Source organism: Barbus barbus, assembly GCF_936440315.1.
Source record: "Barbus barbus genome assembly, chromosome: 49".
NCBI classification, from domain to species: domain Eukaryota; kingdom Metazoa; phylum Chordata; class Actinopteri; order Cypriniformes; family Cyprinidae; genus Barbus; species Barbus barbus.
This window is the reverse complement of record NC_136727.1, coordinates 5,523,517-5,545,163: the sequence shown is the minus strand read 5'-3', so window position 1 is coordinate 5,545,163 and position 21,647 is coordinate 5,523,517. Positions and strand designations below refer to the sequence as shown.

General features: G+C 34.6%; 2 protein-coding genes across 2 annotated transcripts; both read left to right on the top strand.

The window, feature by feature from the left end:
- Positions 1–333: 333 nt before the first annotated feature.
- Positions 334–14,843, top strand: LOC306867259 (dipeptidyl peptidase 4-like; the record flags this gene model as incomplete). Its single annotated transcript, XM_079412863.1, has 24 exons — positions 334–349; positions 655–749; positions 1,920–1,994; positions 2,082–2,134; positions 2,270–2,339; positions 5,133–5,253; positions 5,395–5,549; positions 6,770–6,864; positions 6,932–7,064; positions 7,166–7,204; positions 7,286–7,384; positions 7,724–7,794; positions 7,874–7,927; positions 8,009–8,136; positions 8,247–8,294; positions 9,237–9,335; positions 9,434–9,503; positions 9,593–9,787; positions 10,907–10,961; positions 11,171–11,270; positions 13,338–13,396; positions 13,564–13,636; positions 14,110–14,183; positions 14,438–14,843. The coding sequence occupies 24 exons, from the start codon at positions 334–336 to the stop codon at positions 14,528–14,530; spliced, it is 2,070 nt and encodes a 689-aa protein (XP_079268989.1). The 3' UTR covers positions 14,531–14,843.
- Positions 14,844–16,085: 1,242 nt separating this feature from the next.
- On the top strand, positions 16,086–18,696 carry LOC306867559 (uncharacterized protein). The gene is made up of 6 exons (XM_079413290.1): positions 16,086–16,138; positions 16,223–16,346; positions 16,499–16,654; positions 17,760–17,876; positions 18,340–18,483; positions 18,614–18,696. Exons 2-6 carry the CDS (start codon positions 16,258–16,260, stop codon positions 18,636–18,638), a joined length of 531 nt encoding a protein of 176 aa, XP_079269416.1. The 5' UTR covers positions 16,086–16,138; positions 16,223–16,257; the 3' UTR covers positions 18,639–18,696.
- The last annotated feature ends 2,951 nt before the right edge of the window (positions 18,697–21,647 follow it).

Genomic DNA, 21,647 nt, shown 5'->3' with positions numbered 1-21,647 from the left:
TCGTAGTGATCGTTGTGTTAATAGCTGTTCCAACAGCCATTTTTCTCAACGGTAAGTGATTGTTTATGGATCAATCCATGCGCATTTGTGTGCATACGTTTAATGTTTAATCAAATCAATAGGATTCATGGTAAACTTTACGGATTTATAAGTCTATCTATCTATCTATCTATCTATCTATCTATCTATCTATCTATCTATCTATCTATCTATCTATCTATCTATCTATCTATCTATCTATCTATCTATCTATCAGAGGATAAAACTGAATCCCAGAGGACTTTTACTTTAGAAGATTACTTCAGTGGAACTGCAAGAACCAAGTCATACAACATGCGATGGGTTTCAGGTACTCTGAAATAAGTAACCCCTACAAATAAATAATATACCCAAATAGAAAGTATGCTGTGGCTGTACTATAGTACAATAATGGTATTAAATAGAAACACTATGGTACTTTGAAATGTACCATTTTATATGGTTCTACCATGGTATTTTTAAGTGCATATTCATGTTCTGTGGTATTTACATATAGTACCAAGTCCAAAAACATGATAATATCATGATATTTTCATAAGTAAACTTTTGTTAGTGGATATTGGCATGTTTTATAATGAAATCATTTTCTACCTTTATGCACTATTTTTCTTGCAGATGATGAATATCTTCACAAGACAGGAGAAGGTTCACTGCATCTGATCAACGCAAACACTGGAAATGGAAGTGAATTCATGAATCAACAGATATTTGTAAGAGTGTTTGCCTCATCTTCCTTTTTCTGAATAGGAAGTGGTGTTTTGAAATGTCACATACTGGACGTGTGTGAACCTTGACGCATCTAAGAGACTTTTGTTAGTTTGGGGACCAATTCTCACCATTAACTAACTATTAACGATGGCTTTGTCTCAATAAACTCTTAAGTTGCTGCTCATTAATAGTTAGTAGGTCGTTGTTAAGTTTAGGCATGGGGTAGGGTTAAGATATCTAAAATATGTTTATGCAGAATAACACATTCATATGTGCTTTATTAGTGCTAATAAACAGCCAGTATGCTAGTGATAGGGATGTTAATAAGCAGAATTGGTCCCTATGCGATTAAACGAGTGAAAAGTTGGATCTTTCTATAGTTGGCGCAGTAAGCAACCGCCTAGCAACTACCTAGAATACCCTAGCAACCACATAACAATGTACTAAAAACCAGTTTCGCACAAGAAAGCACCGCTCTTGTTTCTTCAGAAATTCTAAAATGGTCTGTTCGAATCAAGCCACGTACAAATCTCTGTTCTCAGATCCAGTGGCGGACTGGCCATCTGGAGCACTGGGAGTTTTCCCGGTGGGCCGCTGTACAATGTGGGCCAGCTCTTTGCGTAATATATATAAAAAATGGATTAGTAGTAAATGTACATATATCCTTCCATCGGCCCAGACGAATGGCCCACACGGCCCACTTCATTCAAAAATTCTATTTAATTTAGCGTGCTTCGGCTCAGTGCAGCGGCTCAAAAGCGCTCGTCAATGTCAAAATGTTTGAAATAGAGCTGCGCACAACTTGAATGCGAGCTGAGGTAAGATGTAAGCAGCTAAATATGACGAGAGACAATTCAGCAATATTTACCAACCGTTTAGTTAAAACAACAGACATTAATTTTCAGGAATGCAAACTACTACTGGCCTTTTCAAATTTCTCAGATTTTAATGCCGTTATTCGAATCGTCATAATGTAGGCTACATAATGCAGTTTTCAGCAGACATGAGATAAGAGTTAATGTAAATCTGCTTTTTTTTTTTGGCCCCAGTCCACCCCTGCTCAGATCTGTTTAAAAGTCTGATGAGAGCATCTGTTAAATGGCTTAAATGTAAATGCACATTTGTATCGATTCCTTGAACTTTCAACGGTTGTCTTTCTTTGATGTTATCAGTTCCGTGTGGCAGCTTTTGATTACATGGTGTCTGCCGATCGAAAATACGCCTGTTTCCTGAGCAACTACACTAAGGTATTCAATGAAACGCTTTGATGGGTAATTAATAATTTATCATCTGCTATTGGTGTCCAGATGTTTAATGTTGACTTTCTTCTCCAGCTATGGAGACACTCCTACACTGCATCATATTCCATTTACGACCTGGAAAAAAGGTTTGTTTACTAGCGTTTTTACGGTCTATAAAGCTAGCTAGTTGTTTATGCTAACAAACTGCTATGCTATGTCATAACTGTGATTAATGATCACTCTGTAATCATTTAAGATGACTAACTTGCTCTTTATTTCAGGGATTTTATAAATACAGATATCCCAAATGAAATCCAGTACCTAGCATGGTCACCAACCGGCCACAAACTGGTGAGTATCATATCAGTTCACCACTTCATGCAGAAGTTGTAATGTCATGTACGCGTCATAAAACCTTGCTGTTGTTTTTGCCGTGTCATTATTTATTCTTTTTTTCTATGAGGACCTTGGTTCACTACGTGTGTTAATATGTGCTTTTAAACAGTTTTGAGTGTAGCTCAACTACATAACTAGGGTTTACTACAATTTTGACAATAATTAAAACGGTGTAGCTAACAGTAACAATAAAATAGAATAAAAATTCAACAAATAGCAGTAGTTTGACAAAAGTGTATTACATTTTTTGTAGTATAACAGTGGCTAAGCTGTTTTTGAAAACAATGTAGCTTTTTTAGGTAATATGCTAATTTCTCAAACTCGTAACAATTTGCACACACAGCTTCCTTTTTTTAAATATTGGGATATATCAATACATACTGGGGGTTTCTAGTCTGTAGTTATGTATTATAAGAGATATTACATACTGGAGGTAGCTAATTAAAAGAAAGTGTAGCTTTTCCATTCTTTGTAACTAACTAAAAGAAGCAATGCTACTAACTTGACTACATTTTTCAATAGCGTGGCAATAGCTAAGCTATTTAAAAAAAAATAGTGTAGCTTTTCCAACAACAAGCTAATTTTTCCAGCAAGTAGCGCTATAGCATGAAAGAGATATTTGCGCACACGGCTTCTTTTTGTTAAATAACTTTCATTAAATAAATAATTTGTTAAATACTGTGATTTATAAATACGGTTTTTGCTAGTGTTATTACGTTATATATGTTCAAAAGATATATTAAATGTTGAGGGCTGTAGCTTTTCCAGTAGCAAGCTAATTTTTCCAGCAATTAGTGTTGTAGCATGACAAAATGCTGGCTAAAATACGAGTTCATAATCCATAATATTGCTTTTTCTTGTGGAAAACGTCCATCCCTTGTTGTCCTCTCACATCAAAATCCATCAACATATTTGTTTAGAACTGTTTTGGACTTTTTTCACTTGTAAAAATCTGTGCATATTTCTCTCGTTTTTCAAACAAGATGAGTTTTTCACTGGAGAAAGCAATATTATCAATTATGGACTCATATTTTAGCTGGAAGCAATGATTTAAAGTGAAAAAATGTCTTAATGATGGATTTGTTTCTTACAAAACATGCAGCTGGGTCATTCCGTGTTAAATCAACCAAATTTAAAAAACTTCCCGTGCTCAAAATTTTGCTGATATTTTTTCTGGAGAAAGACAGATATGTATAGTGATGAAAACCAAAATATTAAATGTCATGGATGAATATTGCCTCAGTAATCCACTATTTTGTAGAGGGGGGTCAAAATGGCTATTTTCATCTGAGATTCAGAGCCAAATTACAGGGGAGTAAAAATGACTTCAGAAAGATGGCAGCATCATAATGTTATTTTTACACATAGATTGGTAGGTCTGTTAGTAAAATCTGTTCACTTTAGCAATCTTTTTTGCATTATGTGCCAATGGTGACCGTTCAAAAATGGGGAAACAGCACATTTCAAGTTTTTTTTCTCCAAAGTTTGCATGCCTGTAACTCAAGAAGTGTTAAAGATATCTTAATGCCATTTTAGATGTTGGGTCTTAACAAACTTTCCTTTTAGCATCTTCATTTTTAAGGGCCTATATGGTTCAGTTCCAGAGATATTGGAATGTCAATATGGCTCCAAGAGTAAATTGTTAAAGGGGTGAATCAGGTTTACTGCCTTTTTTCTTTGCTTGATTGTGTTTATGGGGTGCAATATAACATGTCTTTGTGTTTCGTTTGTTAAAAAACGCCTTATTTTTCATAAATTTCACCTTTATTGTAAGCCTCTTTCTCCTCTGTCATTTGAACGACCAGTTGACTTCCTGATTCTATGAAACCACTCCCTCAGAAACAGGCAATGGGCTCAGATTGGTTAGTTGGGCCGGTGTGTTGTGATTGGCTAAACTGCATACTGCACATTGTCCGGAAACTTCACGCCCATTACCTTTACGGGCGACAGTTGCATGTGCTCCGGTCAAATGTAAATAATGGTGTCAATATTGCCATATCAGTTTGAGCCAGAATCAGACCCAGAAAGCGGTAATGAAGAGAGTCAAGCAGAACCTCCGCAAACCTCGGCTCTTACAAAACGTTTCTGAATGGTAAATTTTTTTTATCATTATTCTCTCAAAGAATTTCGATACGCTGTTACTTACAGGTTGTGGCCCAACAACTGCTGCCTCTGGTTTTAAAGTTGGAACTGCTCCATGTTTTAGTAATAGTTTCTGGTTGAATCCGGCATTGAACTCTGCATTTGAAGTATCTCGTTGTAGTCCCATTTGAGTCGTTTTTGTAGGCATTAAACTTCCTGATTTTTAAAAGACCACTTACGTTGAACATTCAGCGCAGCAACTTTGCAGATACTGTTCATGCACCAACAGCAACATTACACACTATTTAAAATGAAAAAAGTGAAATCGCAATCAACCACCCCTTTAAAAAGTATGTTTTCAGTGGTCAAAAACCAAATGTGGGCCAGTTTGCAAAAATATGATACTTTTTTTCTTTTAAAGAGGAATGTCTGATGAATGTGTGGTTGAGTTGACATGGAATGAGACAGCTTTTTTCGCCACCAAATATCTTCAGTGTTTTAAAGCTGCTTTTGGATAGTAGCTTGTAGCAGTCAAGGGAGTAACAGGACAAGCTAGCCTCAAAGTAGCTGCTACAAAACTGCTCGTCTTCCAAAACTCCAAACCCTTTGCACACATATTCCCATCCAACAAAAATGTTTAATGATATTCTTTTCAAATCCCTGCAGGCTTTTGTGTGGCAAAACAACGTCTATGTGAAGGAAACTCCCACCTCTGCATTCAGGCAGGTCACTACTGATGGAGCCCACAACCTGATCCTTAACGGCATTCCTGACTGGGTGTACGAGGGTAAGAGATGGATATTTAATGAAGCTGATGGATGTTATCCATTCATAACAGAGGTATTTTACCTTTTGAAGACTTAATGGAGTAGTTCACCAAAAACTATCCAAAAAAGCTAGTGTTCTTGTGTACATGTTTTCTCTGCAGAGGAGATGTTTTCCACCAACTTTGCTCTGTGGTGGTCACCAAATGGGAGGTTTGTGGCGTATGCCAAATTTAATGACTCGGGAGTCCACAACATTGAGTATACATGGTACGGAGAAGGCCAATATCCAGAAATGGTCTTAATACCATACCCCAAGGTAAAAGGATTTTTTTTTTTTAAAGCAAAGTGTGATGTTAAAGAAATAGTTTGCCAAAATTGAAAATTTGCTGAAAATTTACCCTCAGGCCATCCAAAATGTACAGTAGATTAATTTGTTTCTTCAGCATATCAATTTATAGTAATTTAGCATTACATCACTTGGTCACCAATGGATCCTCTGTAACGAATGGGTGCTGTCAGAATGAGAGTCCAAACTGCTGATAAAACACAACGTGATTCCAGTCCAGTCCACCACATCTTGTGAAATTAAAAGTTGTGTGTTTGCAAGAAACAAATCCATCATTAAGGCATTTTAACTTTAAACAGTCGCTTCTGGCTAATATATGAGTACATAATCCATAATAATGCTTCCTGCAGTGAAAAAGCCCATCTCCTGTTGTCCTCTAACATCAAAGATATTTGTTTAGAATTGTTTTGGACTGTAAACGGTGAATGATCTGTGCATATTTCTCTCCTGATTCACGACATTTTCCACTGAAGAAAGCAGCATTACCGATAGAGGACTCGTAATTTAGCTGGAAACAGTTTGAAGTTAGAAAAAATAAATTTTTCACAAATACAAATATTTTTGCTTGACAAGAGGGTAATTGATGGACTGGAGTCTTGTGGATTACTTGTTGATTAGGGCTGTGCAAATAATTGAATGCGATGATCATGTGCATCTTGTCAGTAAAGCCGGTTCTGTGATTAGTAGTTGATCTCCTTCACATGCTTTCAGATGGAGCGGCATTTAATACACAGAGCCGTAGATCGCTGACAAGCTACGCAATATCGCGTTCGTAATTGAATGCGATTCATCTGCGATAATGAACGTGATATTGCATAGCTTATCAGTGAACTAAGGCTCTGAATTAAATGCCGCTCCATCTGAAAGCACGTGAAGGAGATTAACTACTAATCACAGAACCGGCTTTACTGACTAGATGCGCATGATCATTGCATTCGATTATTTGCACAGCCCTATTGTTGTGGATGTTTTTATCAGCTGTTTGGACTCTCATTCTGACGGCACCCATTCACTGCAGAGGATCCACTGGTGAGCAAGTGATGTAATGCTAAATTTCTCCAAATATGTTTCCATGAAGAAATTAACTCATCTTGGATGGCCTGAGGGTGAGTAAATTTTCAGCACATTTTCATTTTTGGGTGACTTATTTATAACACACATTTTAATGCTCCCATTCGCTTGTTTCCAAGGCCGGAACCCCAAACCCAACTGTGAAACTCTTTGTCTTTGACACAAACACAACCACGACCGAAGAAGTCCTGGTTCCCAGTGATGTTGGTGCAGGGTAAGGAGTTTTGGTGTTCGCATGTGTTCTTCAGTAATTTGACCTAAATCGATGTGTTTTATCACAGAGAGCACTACCTGAGCACTGTTACATGGGCGTCAGATGAGCGAATTGCAGTGCAGTGGCAGAAGAGAACGCAGAACTATGTCGCTTTGAAGACGTATGACTTCAGCGGCAACACTTGGACCGAAAGTTCACTGGTACATCTAACTTCTTGGACTTTTGTTGAATCACTGAATCGACTGAAGCACAATCTTCATCCAATCACAATTCTTTTTTCTCATATGCTTTTTTTTAACAGAGCCAGGTTATCACAAGCAGCACGGGCTGGGTTGGCCGGGTATGCATTATTTTATGATGAAATTATCAATTGATGTTTAATGCAATGTTGAGTCAAGCTAATATGTCCCTGTTTTCATAGTTTTCTCCTGATGAACCTGTCTTTCGGCCGGACGGCAGCAGTTGTTATTACATTATGAGTGATGAGAAGCAATTTAAGCATCTTGTTTATTTCAGTCCAGTGAGTTTACAAACTATAAAAACATGATTTAATATCATTTTGAACTATTTAAAATGTATATTTAAACTCCTATTTAAGTTTTAGTTATTGCATTGGTATGTGTATATGTATTCAATATTTACACTTATAATATTTTTTATTTTATTTATTAAATGTTTAGATCTTAGCATTTGTTTTTTGTATATGTATAAATTTTTTAGGATAAAATGACAAATTGAGCCATTTTTAGTAACCTATTTTATTTTTGCATTCAGCTAATATAAACTTCAAATCGAAGTAGAAACACAGCGTTGCATGTGTTCTGCATAGTTTTTCATATTGTTCGATATTGTTTCCTAGACAGTAAAGTTGTTCCTGACAACAGGAAATTGGGAGGTCACTAGCATCCTTAAGGTCACAAACGATGCTGTGTAAGTTCATTTGCTAGAAACTTCTGTCACAGAAGTGTCCGAGATACTTTCCTCAACTTTTTTTATCTGTTTGTGACAGATACTATGTGAGTAATGAACACAATGCAAGTCCGGGCCAAAGGAACGTTTACAAGTGAGTGTCGCAAGCTGAAATCAATCAGATGTTTTCATAGTTGAAAAATGTAATAAATTGTGTTTGGGTTTTTTTCGGCAGAATCACCATAAATGGTGATGTTCATTTGGAGCGTGAGTGTCTGACCTGTACCCTCAATGCGGACCGGTGCAAATATAATTCTGCCCTGTTTAGCACTAAAGGAACCTACTACCTCATGAGCTGTTCTGGTACGTCATGTATATTAATTTTTATAGAACTTCTTTATATGCAAAGTACATAAAGCACACAAAAAGTCAATTAAATGTACCCAACATCTTTTATTTGTTTGTTTCTGAAGGGCCTGGACTGCCTCTGCACACACTGAGAAACAGCAGAGATGGAACAGGTACAGCTAAGCATTAAATTCATTAAAACCGCTGCCATTAGCAGTTAGCATAAATGTGTTCAAATCCCATTTAATGAACATTTTTGAGTACATCCCCACCACTTCCCATGTCCTCTACAAAAATAAAATAAAAAACTATTTATTCATTCACTTTTTTATTTTTATTATTTTTTTTAATGTAAATTTTCTTTTGTTATTTTGTAATATAAGTAACATATACAGTGGCCCAGTAGTGCACAACACAATGCATAGGACTAATTTAGTTGTGTTGGGACTTGTTTCTGTTGTGTTGTGTTGTGCTAATTTAATTGTGTTTTAATTGTTGTTTCCATTGTGTTGAAGAGATTTTGTTGTGTTGTGCTAAATATAAGCTTAGAAAGTGCTTATAAGTAATAGAATTATAATATTAAAATCATATGTATGTATGTATTATACAGTAAAAGTATACAATATATATCGGAATACATGTATGTAGAAACTTTAAATTTGTTGGAGTAATTGTAATATAATTGATACAAAGTTTATATTCTATAAAATAGTACTATATTCTAAAAGCTATTTTATATAATTATATAAATAATAGTTTTTAGAATATAGTATTATTTTTATAGAATATAATATATATATATACATACACACACTCTCATTTCCTTCAGAATTCTATAAGATTTCTACATAATTAATGGCAAACTAAATACCATTTTGGTCTGACGATTACAAATTTAAACCTTTAAGAGCACTATTTCCTGATGCACTGTCCCTTTGAGAGTGCATATCAGAGTGAGTTTCTCTGTATTCATGTATTACAATGAGTTTAAATGTGTTAATTATGATTAACTATTTAATTATTAAATAGCGTACTTTTCAAAATCAGAGCAGTTCAGTTCAGTATCAGTTATATTCCTGGTACTAACTTACTGAATTTCTCAAAATGTTTTTTAGAGGTGAGAATTCTTGAAGACAACAAGGATTTGGAAAATACTCTGCAGGATATCGCAATGCCGTCAGTTACACATGGCACGCTGAAGATCGGAGAGTTTGGTAAGGCTGACTCTGCAGGAGAGCAGAGAATCAGATCAAATAACCTAGAAAATGTGTTTGTTTTAAATCTTAATCTTGTGTGGGATTTTTTCCCTCAGACCTCTGGTACCAGATGATTCTGCCTCCCAAGTTCGACAAATCAAAAAAATATCCTCTGCTTATTGACGTGTAAGCTAGCTACACATTTTGTGGTCTGATTTTGAGCTCTGATCTGGGTTTGATGGCCACTACAATCTTGATTCTTTAATATCCTGTAGATATGCGGGCCCCTGCAGTCAGAAGTCAGATTTCCGGTTCAAGGTGGGATGGTCCACATACCTGGCCAGCACAGAGAAAGTGATTGTGGCCAGCTTTGATGGGAGAGGAAGTGGTTACCAAGGAGACAAAATCATGCATGCCCTCTACAAACGACTTGGCACTTACGAAGTTGAGGATCAGATAACAGCCGTTAGGTACAAATATGTGTCCACACTGCTCTAAAGTGAATATTTATTGATATTTTTGTGCTGCAGACATGAATAATTCCTCAAAACATGTATTTTGTTGAGGAGAGGTGAGCTGTTACTTTACTAAGCAATCAGACTAACAATTTTTCAAATGTTGGATGTTAAAATGGTGAAAAAAATCTCATAGACAATAAAGGATCCATATCTAAACTCTGTTGACTTGATCCAGTAGGCAACCACCCAGAATACAATGAAAACTACCTAGCAACACCCTAACAACCACCCAAAACACCCTGGCAACTCACAAAGCAACGCCTTAGCAACCACTAAAATCCTTAACAACCCAGAACAGTCTAGATTCCACTTAACAATGCTCTAGTGACCACTGAAATCACCTTAGCAACGACCTAGCAACCAGCCAGAATGCTCTAGAAGCTACAATCTGTAGCAATGCTCTAGTGACCACCTAAATCACCCTAGCAACGACCTAGCAACCTCCCAGAACACCCTGGAAGCTACAGTCTGTAGCAACGCTCGATTGACCACCTAAATCATCCTAGCAATGACCTAGCAACCACCTACAATATAAAACCACTTAGCAACATAATAGTCATACTAGCCCTAGTGACCATCTAGAATCCCCTGGAAACCACTTAGAAACATCCTAGAAACCATTCAGAATACTAGCAACACCCCTAAAGATCACCCAAATCACCCTATACACCTTGGAAACCACTTAGAAATACTCTAGCAATCACCTAGTGGTTCAGAAACCACTTAGCAATGATTAAGAACACAGCGATACCCTAGCAACTTGCCAATGCCCTAGCATCAACTCCCAACACTCTGGAAACCATCTAGTGACATCCGGTCAACCTAGCAATGGTTAGCAACCACTCAGAACACCCTGGACATCATCTAGCAACTTAGCAATGCCCTAGCAACCACCTCAAAGACCCTAGAAACCACCTACACTAAGAAATTGTAGTGAAGTGCAGTATTCTAGCAATAATTCACTCATAATTTAACTATAACAATTGGTTTAATCATGTTACATAGTATGCAATTGACATTTGCATTTTATTTATTAGAAATGACAATTCTATAATTTTTCTTCATTTTTAGACATTTTATTGACATGGGCTTTATAGATAAAAACAGGGTTGCCATCTGGGGCTGGGTAAGTTTAATTACCAGAAATCTTTGTTCTGATATCATGAATCTGACAAACTTCATTTTGAGAGTTGTCTATGTTTATGTTTTATCTGTATTTACAATATTGACAATGACTTTTATATTTTGTTATTTGGTGCAAAGATATTTATGCATTTTATGTCCAAATACAATTTTGTGGGCCACTGTATAAGTAACTGTGAGTTTGTGATGCAGTCTTACGGCGGTTACGTCACTTCAATGGTTCTGGGAGCCGGAAGTGGAGTTTTTAAATGCGGAATGGCCGTCGCTCCAGTCTCTAAATGGGAGTATTATGGTATGTATATGTATAATTGTGATCCATTATTGATTACAAATTACATGATGAAAACTATAGTTAGTAACATAATCTGGAATACAGATATTAGGTAATATAGTCTGACTATTTTTTAATTCCTTTTAGATTACTTTTGGCTTAGCTCGTTTGTCACATAGACTTGAATGTGATTATTGTCTATCATACTGATTAAAACAAAGAAAATGTATTTCATTCTGTTATCAATATTATGAAATCAATAAATTCTGAAAAATGTAACCCTCTGGTGCTCCTTATTTGGGAGTCACACTTGTGATCTTCACGGTCAAAAGTGACCAGACACCTAAAATTTAACTTTTTTTCCCTCCAGTAAAATCAATGTAACACATTTTTGTTTAATAATATATATTTTTTTTTGATAGAATTTCATGGTACTAATTAATATTTATGCAATAATTATGATCAATTTTTCCCATTGAAAATAATAATAAAAAAAAAAATCAAATATTTTTTATTACTTTTCAATTATGGCAGCATTTCATGTTAAAATAGAGCCAAAGCCTTCAAAATCCAATTTTTGAAGCCAGACTAGTGCCATCTGGTGGGAGTAAAATAAGAAAAACATCTGCAATGCCATGGTTTAGCCCATAGATTCCCATATAGCTCTATGTAAAAGTCCTATTAATTCTCTAATTGCTTTTAGACATAAATGCTTATTTTTAATTAAATTGTGGGTTTGGATATATATTTAGACATTTTCAAAGACAACTTTTTGTAAAGGTTTAGATTTTTGTTTTGGTTTGAAATGTTGATTTAAAGCGTCAGTTTTTATTATTATTATTACTACAGTCAAACCTGAACACAGAGAAAGCATTTTGTTACACAAAATATTAAAATGCTATAAAAAGTAACAGATGAAGCTGTGATTTTTAAAAATTAAAAACAGAACATCATATTAACAGCACCAGAGGGTTAATGCAATTGAACGAATACGTAATCATGTAATCCATAAAAACGTAATTTTCAAATGTAATCTAATCTAATTACAAGTACTGCTTGAAGAGCGGGTCATATGGGTTTTCGAAAAATATGTTTTGCAGTTTGTAACGTAGCTATCCTTCAATGTAAACAGTCTGCAAAGTTGTTAATCAAAAAATTGAATGATAAAGGAAAGAGTCGACTCAGAACCGCCTTAACGAGTTGCCATATTTTCGAATCTTCTGCCTGTTACTGGTCTACGCCACTAGGTAATACATTTGCATAATCCCACCTGCCTACGTAATACGAAAACACTGACCTGCCCACAAACACTTCCACGATTTCTACCGAGGGGGACCCCAACCCAGCCCCCAAACCTTATAAGATAAGAAATAAAAGGCCTTTAAGAAATAATTCTTAGAATTCGCTGTGAACCCACTATTTCCTAAAACTGTGTCGATTAATGTAGACAGTCGTGGTTCTAATTACTTCGTTTAATAATAAAGAATGTAGACATATTTTGGTTTACAAACTGTATTGTTTTATCAGTTAGTCACGTTAGCACTCGGCTAAAGTATCCACCATTATTGTTTTGTTAAGTGTTTACAGTTTAGCAGCTAAACTTTAGCTGTGGGCATGATTCGCTTTCATAAGTGTTAAACAAAATGTTTTTATGTCATTATTTTAAGAACGGATTGGAGCACTATATTATTGTTTTGCTCAAAGGTGCATGCTTTGTCAATGGTAGCGCTCGCTAACTTGTTCAAGTACTCCTCTCTGTGCCAATCACAACAGGCTTTGCCGCCTGACCAATCAGAGCATAGTAGGTTTATGGAATTGAGGGGTTTACAGACTTTAAACTCAGAACTGCTTCGAACGAATCGTTTCGAAATCATTAAATGTATATTCTGAGAAAATTACAATAATAAAATTTAAACCTGTTATAGGGGACTCCAACAACAAAACAAAAAAAACAGATGACCTGCTCTTTCATTTTTGGAATCTGATTATGTAATCCGTAGCACTGATTCTGGTTTTATATTTCATTTTCCCCTCTTTGAAGTTCATTCCTGTCATGTGACAAGACTGTTGTTCTGTAATTTCCTCCAGACTCTGTTTATACTGAGAGGTACATGTTGACGCCAGCGGAGAACCAGGCCTTTTATGATGTAAGTTGCGCTTGGAAATTCTGATTTTTTTATTTTTTTTTGTTAAACTCATTGGTTTCCTCATGGTGACGTCACAGAGAAGCGTGAGTCAGTCCTAATATAACTCACGAGAGGAAAGCACAAGCGCTGCGTCACTCAGGGTTTATGGGATGTTATGATTCTTGCAGAATTCCACAGTGACGGGAAGAGCCAGAAACTTTAAATCGGTCCAGTACCTCCTGGTGCACGGCACTGCTGACGGTGAGATACCACCCGTCTCTCTCTATCTCCGTCTCTCGTCCTGTCTCTGAAATTGAGCAAACTTGAGTAAATGAAAATAAATTGATATTAAAATATCGAATAAAAATGAGCTGCGTTCTTAATGTTTTTCTTTTGTGTCATTTTTGTTGAAAAAAAGATTTTGTTCATTTTAATTAAATTATTTAAAAAATACATGAATGCAATTCACTGAAATTTTTATATTCAGCTCTTATATATTATTTAAATTTTCTGTTAATGTAAATATCATGAAAATGTATTTGTTCAAAATTATTCTGAATATTTCCTGAAAATTACAGAAATATTTCCTTGTTACTTTTGAGTTTTAGATCAATAAAGAAATATTTGTACTATTTTATTTAAATTTCCTAAACATGTAAATATCTTTAAAATAACTCAAATTACATTACATTAAAGTGAAAACTCATCACATCTTTTTTTCATGGTGTTTTCAGATAATGTTCACTTCCAACAAGCTGCTCAGATCTCTAAAGCGCTCGTGGATGAACAAGTGGACTTTGATGCAATGGTAAGAAAGCAGCAGAATTGCATTTTATTCATGCAAAGTTATTCTAATGAATTATAATATATAATGAATATAGTAATCAAAATATAATCATATTATATATTATTTTATATTAATTGATAAAAATATAGAAATATACATACATTAAAAAATAAAATTGTGTATGTATATATATATATATATATATATATATATATATATATATCACAAATATTTGAAGTGTTTTTCACTCATGACCTGTTCTGTCTCTCTGTAAGTGGTACACTGATGAAGACCACGGTCTCGGCGGCTCGGCCAATCAGCACGTCTACACTCACATGAGTCACTTTCTGAAAAACTGCTTTGCTTGAACTTGTGAAACTTTCCATCGGATCAAATAAGCCCACCCAGAAGCCACAGCACTGAATCAACCTTACTTCCAGACCACTTCACGCACTTAAACACGTCAGGAGTGTGTGACTCCCCATCAGCAGCCCCTGAATCCACAAGAACCCTGTAGCTACTGTACTGTGATGCAATAATGGACTCCTTTTAGTCACGTTTATCAGTTTCAAATGTACAGTCTGAACAACTTTAGTACAAGAGTCATGAATCCTTAGTACACCGAAAAAAAACAACAACAGAAATACTTACTGGATAAACATAAAGCTTGATGAGCTGGCTAAAGAAAACAAAGTAAAAAAAAAAAATACATACAAAATAAAATAAAAAAGGTATTTGAATTGAATACGCTCAGATTTTATTATTATTATTTATTATCATTATTAATTACCTTTTAAGCTGGGGAGAGCAATATGGTGCATTTTCCATATCAAGTTCATTGCCAGCTGTACATTTTCATGTATAGTACAAAAATAAAAGGAATATTAATGTTAATTTAATATTTTAATTATCAAATATATTAAATATAAAATAATGCATTACAATATTGTCACACTATAATAATTTTTTATCAAGCTTTGTTGAGTGTCAAATAATCTTTTAAGAAAATATTTATTTTATGTGCCATTACTTTTCAAATATAAGCCATAATTTGTATGATATAGCAGAGATATATTTCAATATGTAATAAAATTCAACAAAAATGTGTTCAATTGTTTGACTTATTTACACTTTAAACATATTAAATAACAATTTTTTCAAGTTCAAATAGTATGAAATAATTAAAAAAATTATTCATTCTTACAAGCCAATCCTCTTGTCTTTGAAAAAAATTAAAATCATTATTTGTTTTTTTGTAGTTAAAGTAGTGAGTTTACTGTTTACTGTGATTTTATTAAAAAACTAATTTATTAATAGCATTTTTATATATTTTAATTTGAAGTTTCAGTTTAAGTTTGTAATTAATGCACAACTAATTGCACTAATTGTTGTTTATTAAAAACAACAAATATATGAAGATTTGATTTGCTAGTAATCAAATTCTATGCATTCTGTGAACTTTGTCCAACACTTTTGTTTACATAAAGTTGTCATTGACATATTAATATTGCATTAAAATGATTTTTGTTAATTGCAAAGCATCCTGGGTTGGACACAAAAATCATGTATACTAAAACTAAAAAACACATGAAAAGTCCGTTTGTCACGTTCTCATGGAAAGAGTATCCGTCTCCTCTCTTGATTTTCGCCTACAGTAGCACTTGGCGCGTTATTTTTCTCTGGGTTTATTTGCGAAAGCCTCCATCCTGCTGTCTCACACCTCCAGGACGGCTCTTATCTGGAGGTACTTTGGCACATCTCTCTCTTTAAGCAAACACGAGCGGTTTCATCCAGAGCGGGTAATGGACTGACACTAATGGATCTGAACGCCCATGTACGTGTGTGTGTGAGCTGCCGAGATGGGACGGCCCACCTGGACCGACTATATAAGACCCAGACCATTGAAAAGATGCCACGAAACCAGCAGGAGAAGAGTGAGGAGAAGATCCAAACACACTCAACTCTTCCATCCATTGGTAAGTTGAAGGACCTCTGTGAGAGACCCAAAGGCTTGTAGATGTTTGGTTGGTTTCAAAAGTGTTTTTCTCTCCTTTTTACAGAACGTGTGCATTCAGAACTGAAAGAAGCTCTCAAAATGAAAGGCGTCCAATATCTTGCTGGTCTTCTTCTGTTCCTCTTTGTTCAAAACAGCATCTGCGTCCCACTGCAAGACGACAACACAAGGTTGGAGAAATGGCCTTTTATGTGTGTTTCTAAGCAATAATTTACTAATTTGAAGATAATTTCCTAGCTTTTTGAGGACTTTATTTGGAAATGTGGGCATCATTTTGGTCAGTTTACGTAATGTAACACTCGTATATCATCTCGTCGTGCAGCACAGAGACAGTAGAAGGTCTTCTGGCGAGGGGTCAGGGATTCACGACCGCGAAGAGACATTCTGAGGGAACTTTCTCCAACGACTACAGCAAATACTTGGAGACCAGGAGAGCGCAAGACTTTGTTCAGTGGCTCATGAACTCGAAGAGAAACGGGTATGTACCATTACAGTGTGAGGTTATGTACAGAATTGTTCAAAAATGTAAAAAATTATCCAACATTTGGTGAAAAAGACAAAAATAGACATATTTACAAATCAAATCATAAAACATCCTCAGTTTTTGAGCAGAGTGTATCAAATTAAATAAGAATAAAACAAACAAAATGTATAACATATTCTGTATATACTTTATATATATATATATATATATATATATATATATATATATATATATATATATATGAAAATATTTAGCATAAGGATGTTAAAATGTTACAGAACATGTTATCACATTTATCTAATTAATTTATATAATATACTGACAATAAATATATACAATAAATAGAAATATATAAAATAGTCTGTGTAGTATAGTCTTATATAATGTATATTGTATTTCTATGTATCTATTTATATATAATATAAAAATAATATATAAGTAAAATATTAAAACAATATACAATGTATAGTACACATACATATACATATATATATATATATATATATATATATATATATATATATATATATATATATGAATATATATATATATATATGAATATATTGTATATAAAACCTTAAATACAGTAAAATATGTAAATCATATCTTATGTAAATCATAGATTGTTTTATAATATTTTATTTATAATATTATAAAAATTAAACAATATAATGCGATAATTATGTAAATAATACAATAATTATGAATATTATATTGCATTTTATTATTTTAATTTTAGAATTGTTTTGTATAAAAAATACAATTTACACATTATAATATTTCATATTTATTATGATATTTATAAATATGTATATATCATTAATATCATTCATTATATAATAATCAATAATACAATTATCATTTTATTTGAAGGACTAACACTTACAGAATATATATATATATATATATATATATATATATATATATATATATATATATATATATATATATAATTTTATAGTATAGTGTAAAATACTACATATATTATAAAGAGTATATTGTATTTTATTTAAAGCCCTAACGCTAACAGAGGTAATAGTAGCTCAAATTCACACATTACTTGAATTATTTCTCACATAAACTCTCTTTATTCCTCCAGTGAATCGGCCAAACGTCACGCTGAGGGAACCTACACCAGCGACGTCAGCTCCTACCTGCAGGACCAGGCGGCCCAGAACTTTGTGGCCTGGCTAAAATCCGGACAGCCCAAGCAAGAGTAGGCCTCTGCGCTTCTAGTCCCACCTTCAGTGCCTTATAGAGTGTGAAAGAGATGGAAATAAAGAAAAAGAGCGAGTGTGCGAGAGAGAAAACTGACTGCTTCACCACGCTTTCTCCTGCCCAAAATCTGTCTCTTTTCTAACGCACCCTGTCCAACCTCACTGCCAAATGCTAATGCTAATAAATAGCGCTGAAACCAGGCTGTGTGCTTCTGGTTATCTTTCTCTGCTAATGTCTTCTGTTTCTGTGCTAATCAAACAAATACTTCAAAATCCAGCAAAGATGCTAATTATAACCAAACGTCACAAACTAACAGCTACTACAAACTTTCTCACAATCTTACAGGCTACATGCTACAAGCTAAACTTGATGAAAGCCTGCTAACTGCTTCTAAAATGAGTTTAAACTTTGAAAAAGTGTCATGTACACAAGCTAACAAGATGTTTATCGCATATGCGCAGTGCTGCAGACAACAGAGGCGCAAATTTGCAGCGCAGGAGGCATGTAGACGGCAGTTTTACCAGTGACGTCAACAAGGTCTTGGACAGCATCGCTGCCAAGGAGTATTTACAATGGGTGATGAACTCTAAGACCTCAGGGACAAGGTAAAGTCCTCTCTAGTGGCTAACAACACAGATATGCTAAAGATATATGAATATTATGAATGCTAATCAGTGCAAGAAAAACATATGGCTGTATTTTAAGGAAGTTTTATGTGGTTATTGTCTTTTCTAGTGGCAAACGCGGCGGAAATCAATGAGGAACCAGAGGGCTTCCCTGCAAGAGCTTAAATTGGTATCCTGAAGGGGATACGATCATCAAAATGAATGAAAGCCATATCGCTTGCAGGCAAAATGGAAACTTTTATTTTTATTTTTTTTTAAAACCTCTGAGCACTGTGGTTATTATTTATTTTCCCTTAGTGTTAAAGAGCATCATGTAAGTTATGATGAGAGAAAAATTAATATTTTTCTATAGTTTTGAACTATTTTCTATGTGTGCGATAAAAACAAACTCAGGTGAATGCACTAAACACTCAGGTAAAAAAGTGAAATTTTACGTGTGCCACCACTGTATCAAAGTGCAATAGAAATGGTGTCTTGCTCTGCAAAATAAACTTTTTCATATTTCACCCGAGCCTGTTGTTGTATCTATAGCGTCACCTAAAGGATGTCTATAACAATACATGCGTTTTCAGATTCAAGAGAGATTCATGATTTCTTTATTTGTCACATACACAGTTATACAGCGTATAACCAGCAGTGAAATTATTCAGTTTATTGTATGAAAGGAAAGGAAAGGACGTGACATGTGGCCATGTATGGTGACCCATGCTCAGAATTTGTGCTCTGCAACTAACCCATCCAAGTGCACACACAGTAGTGAACACACACACACACACACACACACACACAGTGAACACAGCCCCGGAGCAGTGGGCAGCCATTTATGCCACAGCGGCGCATAAATAAAAAAGCAGTTGGGGGTTTGGTGCCTTGCTCAAGGGTCTCACCTCAGTCGTGGTATTGAAGGTGGAGAGAGTGCTGGACATTCAGCAACTTCAACTTGAAGTTATTTATATTTATGTAAGGATTTTATTGTTGTAATAAAACAATAGTTACATTCCTAAAATTTATGAAGATTCCTATATTAGGTAAAATACATTTGCTAATGCCTTTTTCTACAAATTTATATAAATAACAGGTATTTTTGTTTATTTTTAGATGTTGCCAACTTTGCCAACTTGTAATTATGCTCATATTGGTTTAAGCAGCTGAATCCTAATGTGAAGTATCAAACATCTTTTCAAATATTTTAAAATCTTTCTTTTTCCTCTTCGCAATTGATCAGAAAAAGAATATATTTTATTTAAAAAACATAAATATAAAAATAATATTTTCAAATACTCAAAAATATTTTTGCAGTTAATCAGAGAAAAACATTTGAGATGAAAGAATTATTTAAGAAAGTATATTATTACTGAAACTTTAGAATGTTTTTTTTTTCTTTGCAGTTGATCAGAAAAACAAAACAAATATAAGAAATAAAATCTAAAGAAAATAAATATAAAAAATCATATAAAATTACTCAAATATATATATTTTTGCAATTGATCAGAGAATAACATCTGAGATGAAAGAAAAAATAATTTTTTACTTTTTTTACGGCTGGGCGCTACCATCATGGACCGGCGTTACACCGGCCCAGTGGATTCCATGTAATCCAGCTATCCTACAGGTACGCACTTTTGGTGGCGGTATGTTACTGACTGGCTATGCTCAACACACTAACCTCCCTCGCTCTGTCTCGCTGGATGCTGGTGGCGGTGTTGGTGCGGGGAGGCCGAGTTGCCGGGTGTTTCCATGGCCGGAGTTGGCGTGTTCATGCGGGGTTGTTGGCGTCTGAGGCAGGCCTGGCTTCCCGTGCGGCGAGCGAGAGTGACACGGACTTCCAGACGAGCTCGTACATTACAGGACCTTTGGGGAATGAAGGGAATTCTGCGCCGATCGAGTCACCAAACAGTTCAATTTCTGTGAACTCTGATTAATACCTGATTAATATTCATGAACCCAGCAGCTCAATAATCCTTAGTGCGTTTTATATTGTATATTTTATATTGTTCTTAGTAGTAGAATATATACAATAAAAACACGATAAACAAACAAACAAAAAATATATAATACAATCCATATACTGTGCAGGGAGAGGCAGAAAACCCAAAGGGCTTATTTAGAGCCTCCACCTAAACAATGAAAAACAAATTTATTCACGGTTTGAAATGCAGAATGACACACCTGCACAAAAACTGCCCACACCTCCCAACGACCGGGGCGCTCTGTCTGTCTCCAGTCGACGTAAGGAAGACCCTATCTAGGATTAACTCACGCAAGGCTGCGGGTCCTGACAACATACCTGGCCGTGTTCTGAGAGACTGTGCTGCACAGCTGACAGATGTCCTAACAGATATCTTCAACACATGTAGCAGAATGACAATAAAGCTCAACTTGAACTTGAACTTGAACTTGAAATAAACTCATGAAACTAAAGCTAGATTACAATAACAAATATATAGATACAAATTAATTACAACATATATCGAAGAAAAAAAAAGAAAGAAAAAAAAACTGAATATACTCGAAATAAACCATCTATGGTAGCCTACGTGAAATATAAGATAAATTATTACAAAGCAGCATTTAAATGATCTTTTATTCTTCGTTTATCACATATTAAAGAGGACCATTTTTTTTTGCTAGATGAGATAAATCATTCCATAATTTTCACCCCTAAATCTTATCAAGTATTGACCTCTACAAGTGAGAACTTTAGGAAAATTAACATTTGAAAATTTTTAGGGTGACCTTTTAACATTCTGTCAAGGGTCTACAGATGAAAAATTGCCCTTTGGGCTAATTCTGGCACATTTACAGTTATGTTTATTAATGTGCATTGCCCCTGTAAATAAACTTAAAGTAACTAAATATTCAATAAAAATAATATTACTGAAACAAATTACCACCACTTCAATACTGTGCAATTTAGATGGTCTGTATTGAAATTCAAAAACTATTTGCAAGCTATTAAACATTTTAATAATAGGCCTAAGTTAGTTATGTTTCTGAAAAGAGCAGGATTTAGTTTTTAGGGTTTTTTGCAACAAAAAAAAACTATTTTGCAACTAAGAAAAACACTTTCTTGTGCAGTTTATAGCGTGTGTAACGAAACTCAAAACACTTACTAAAGATAGTCACTCTTTTTTTTTCATGGG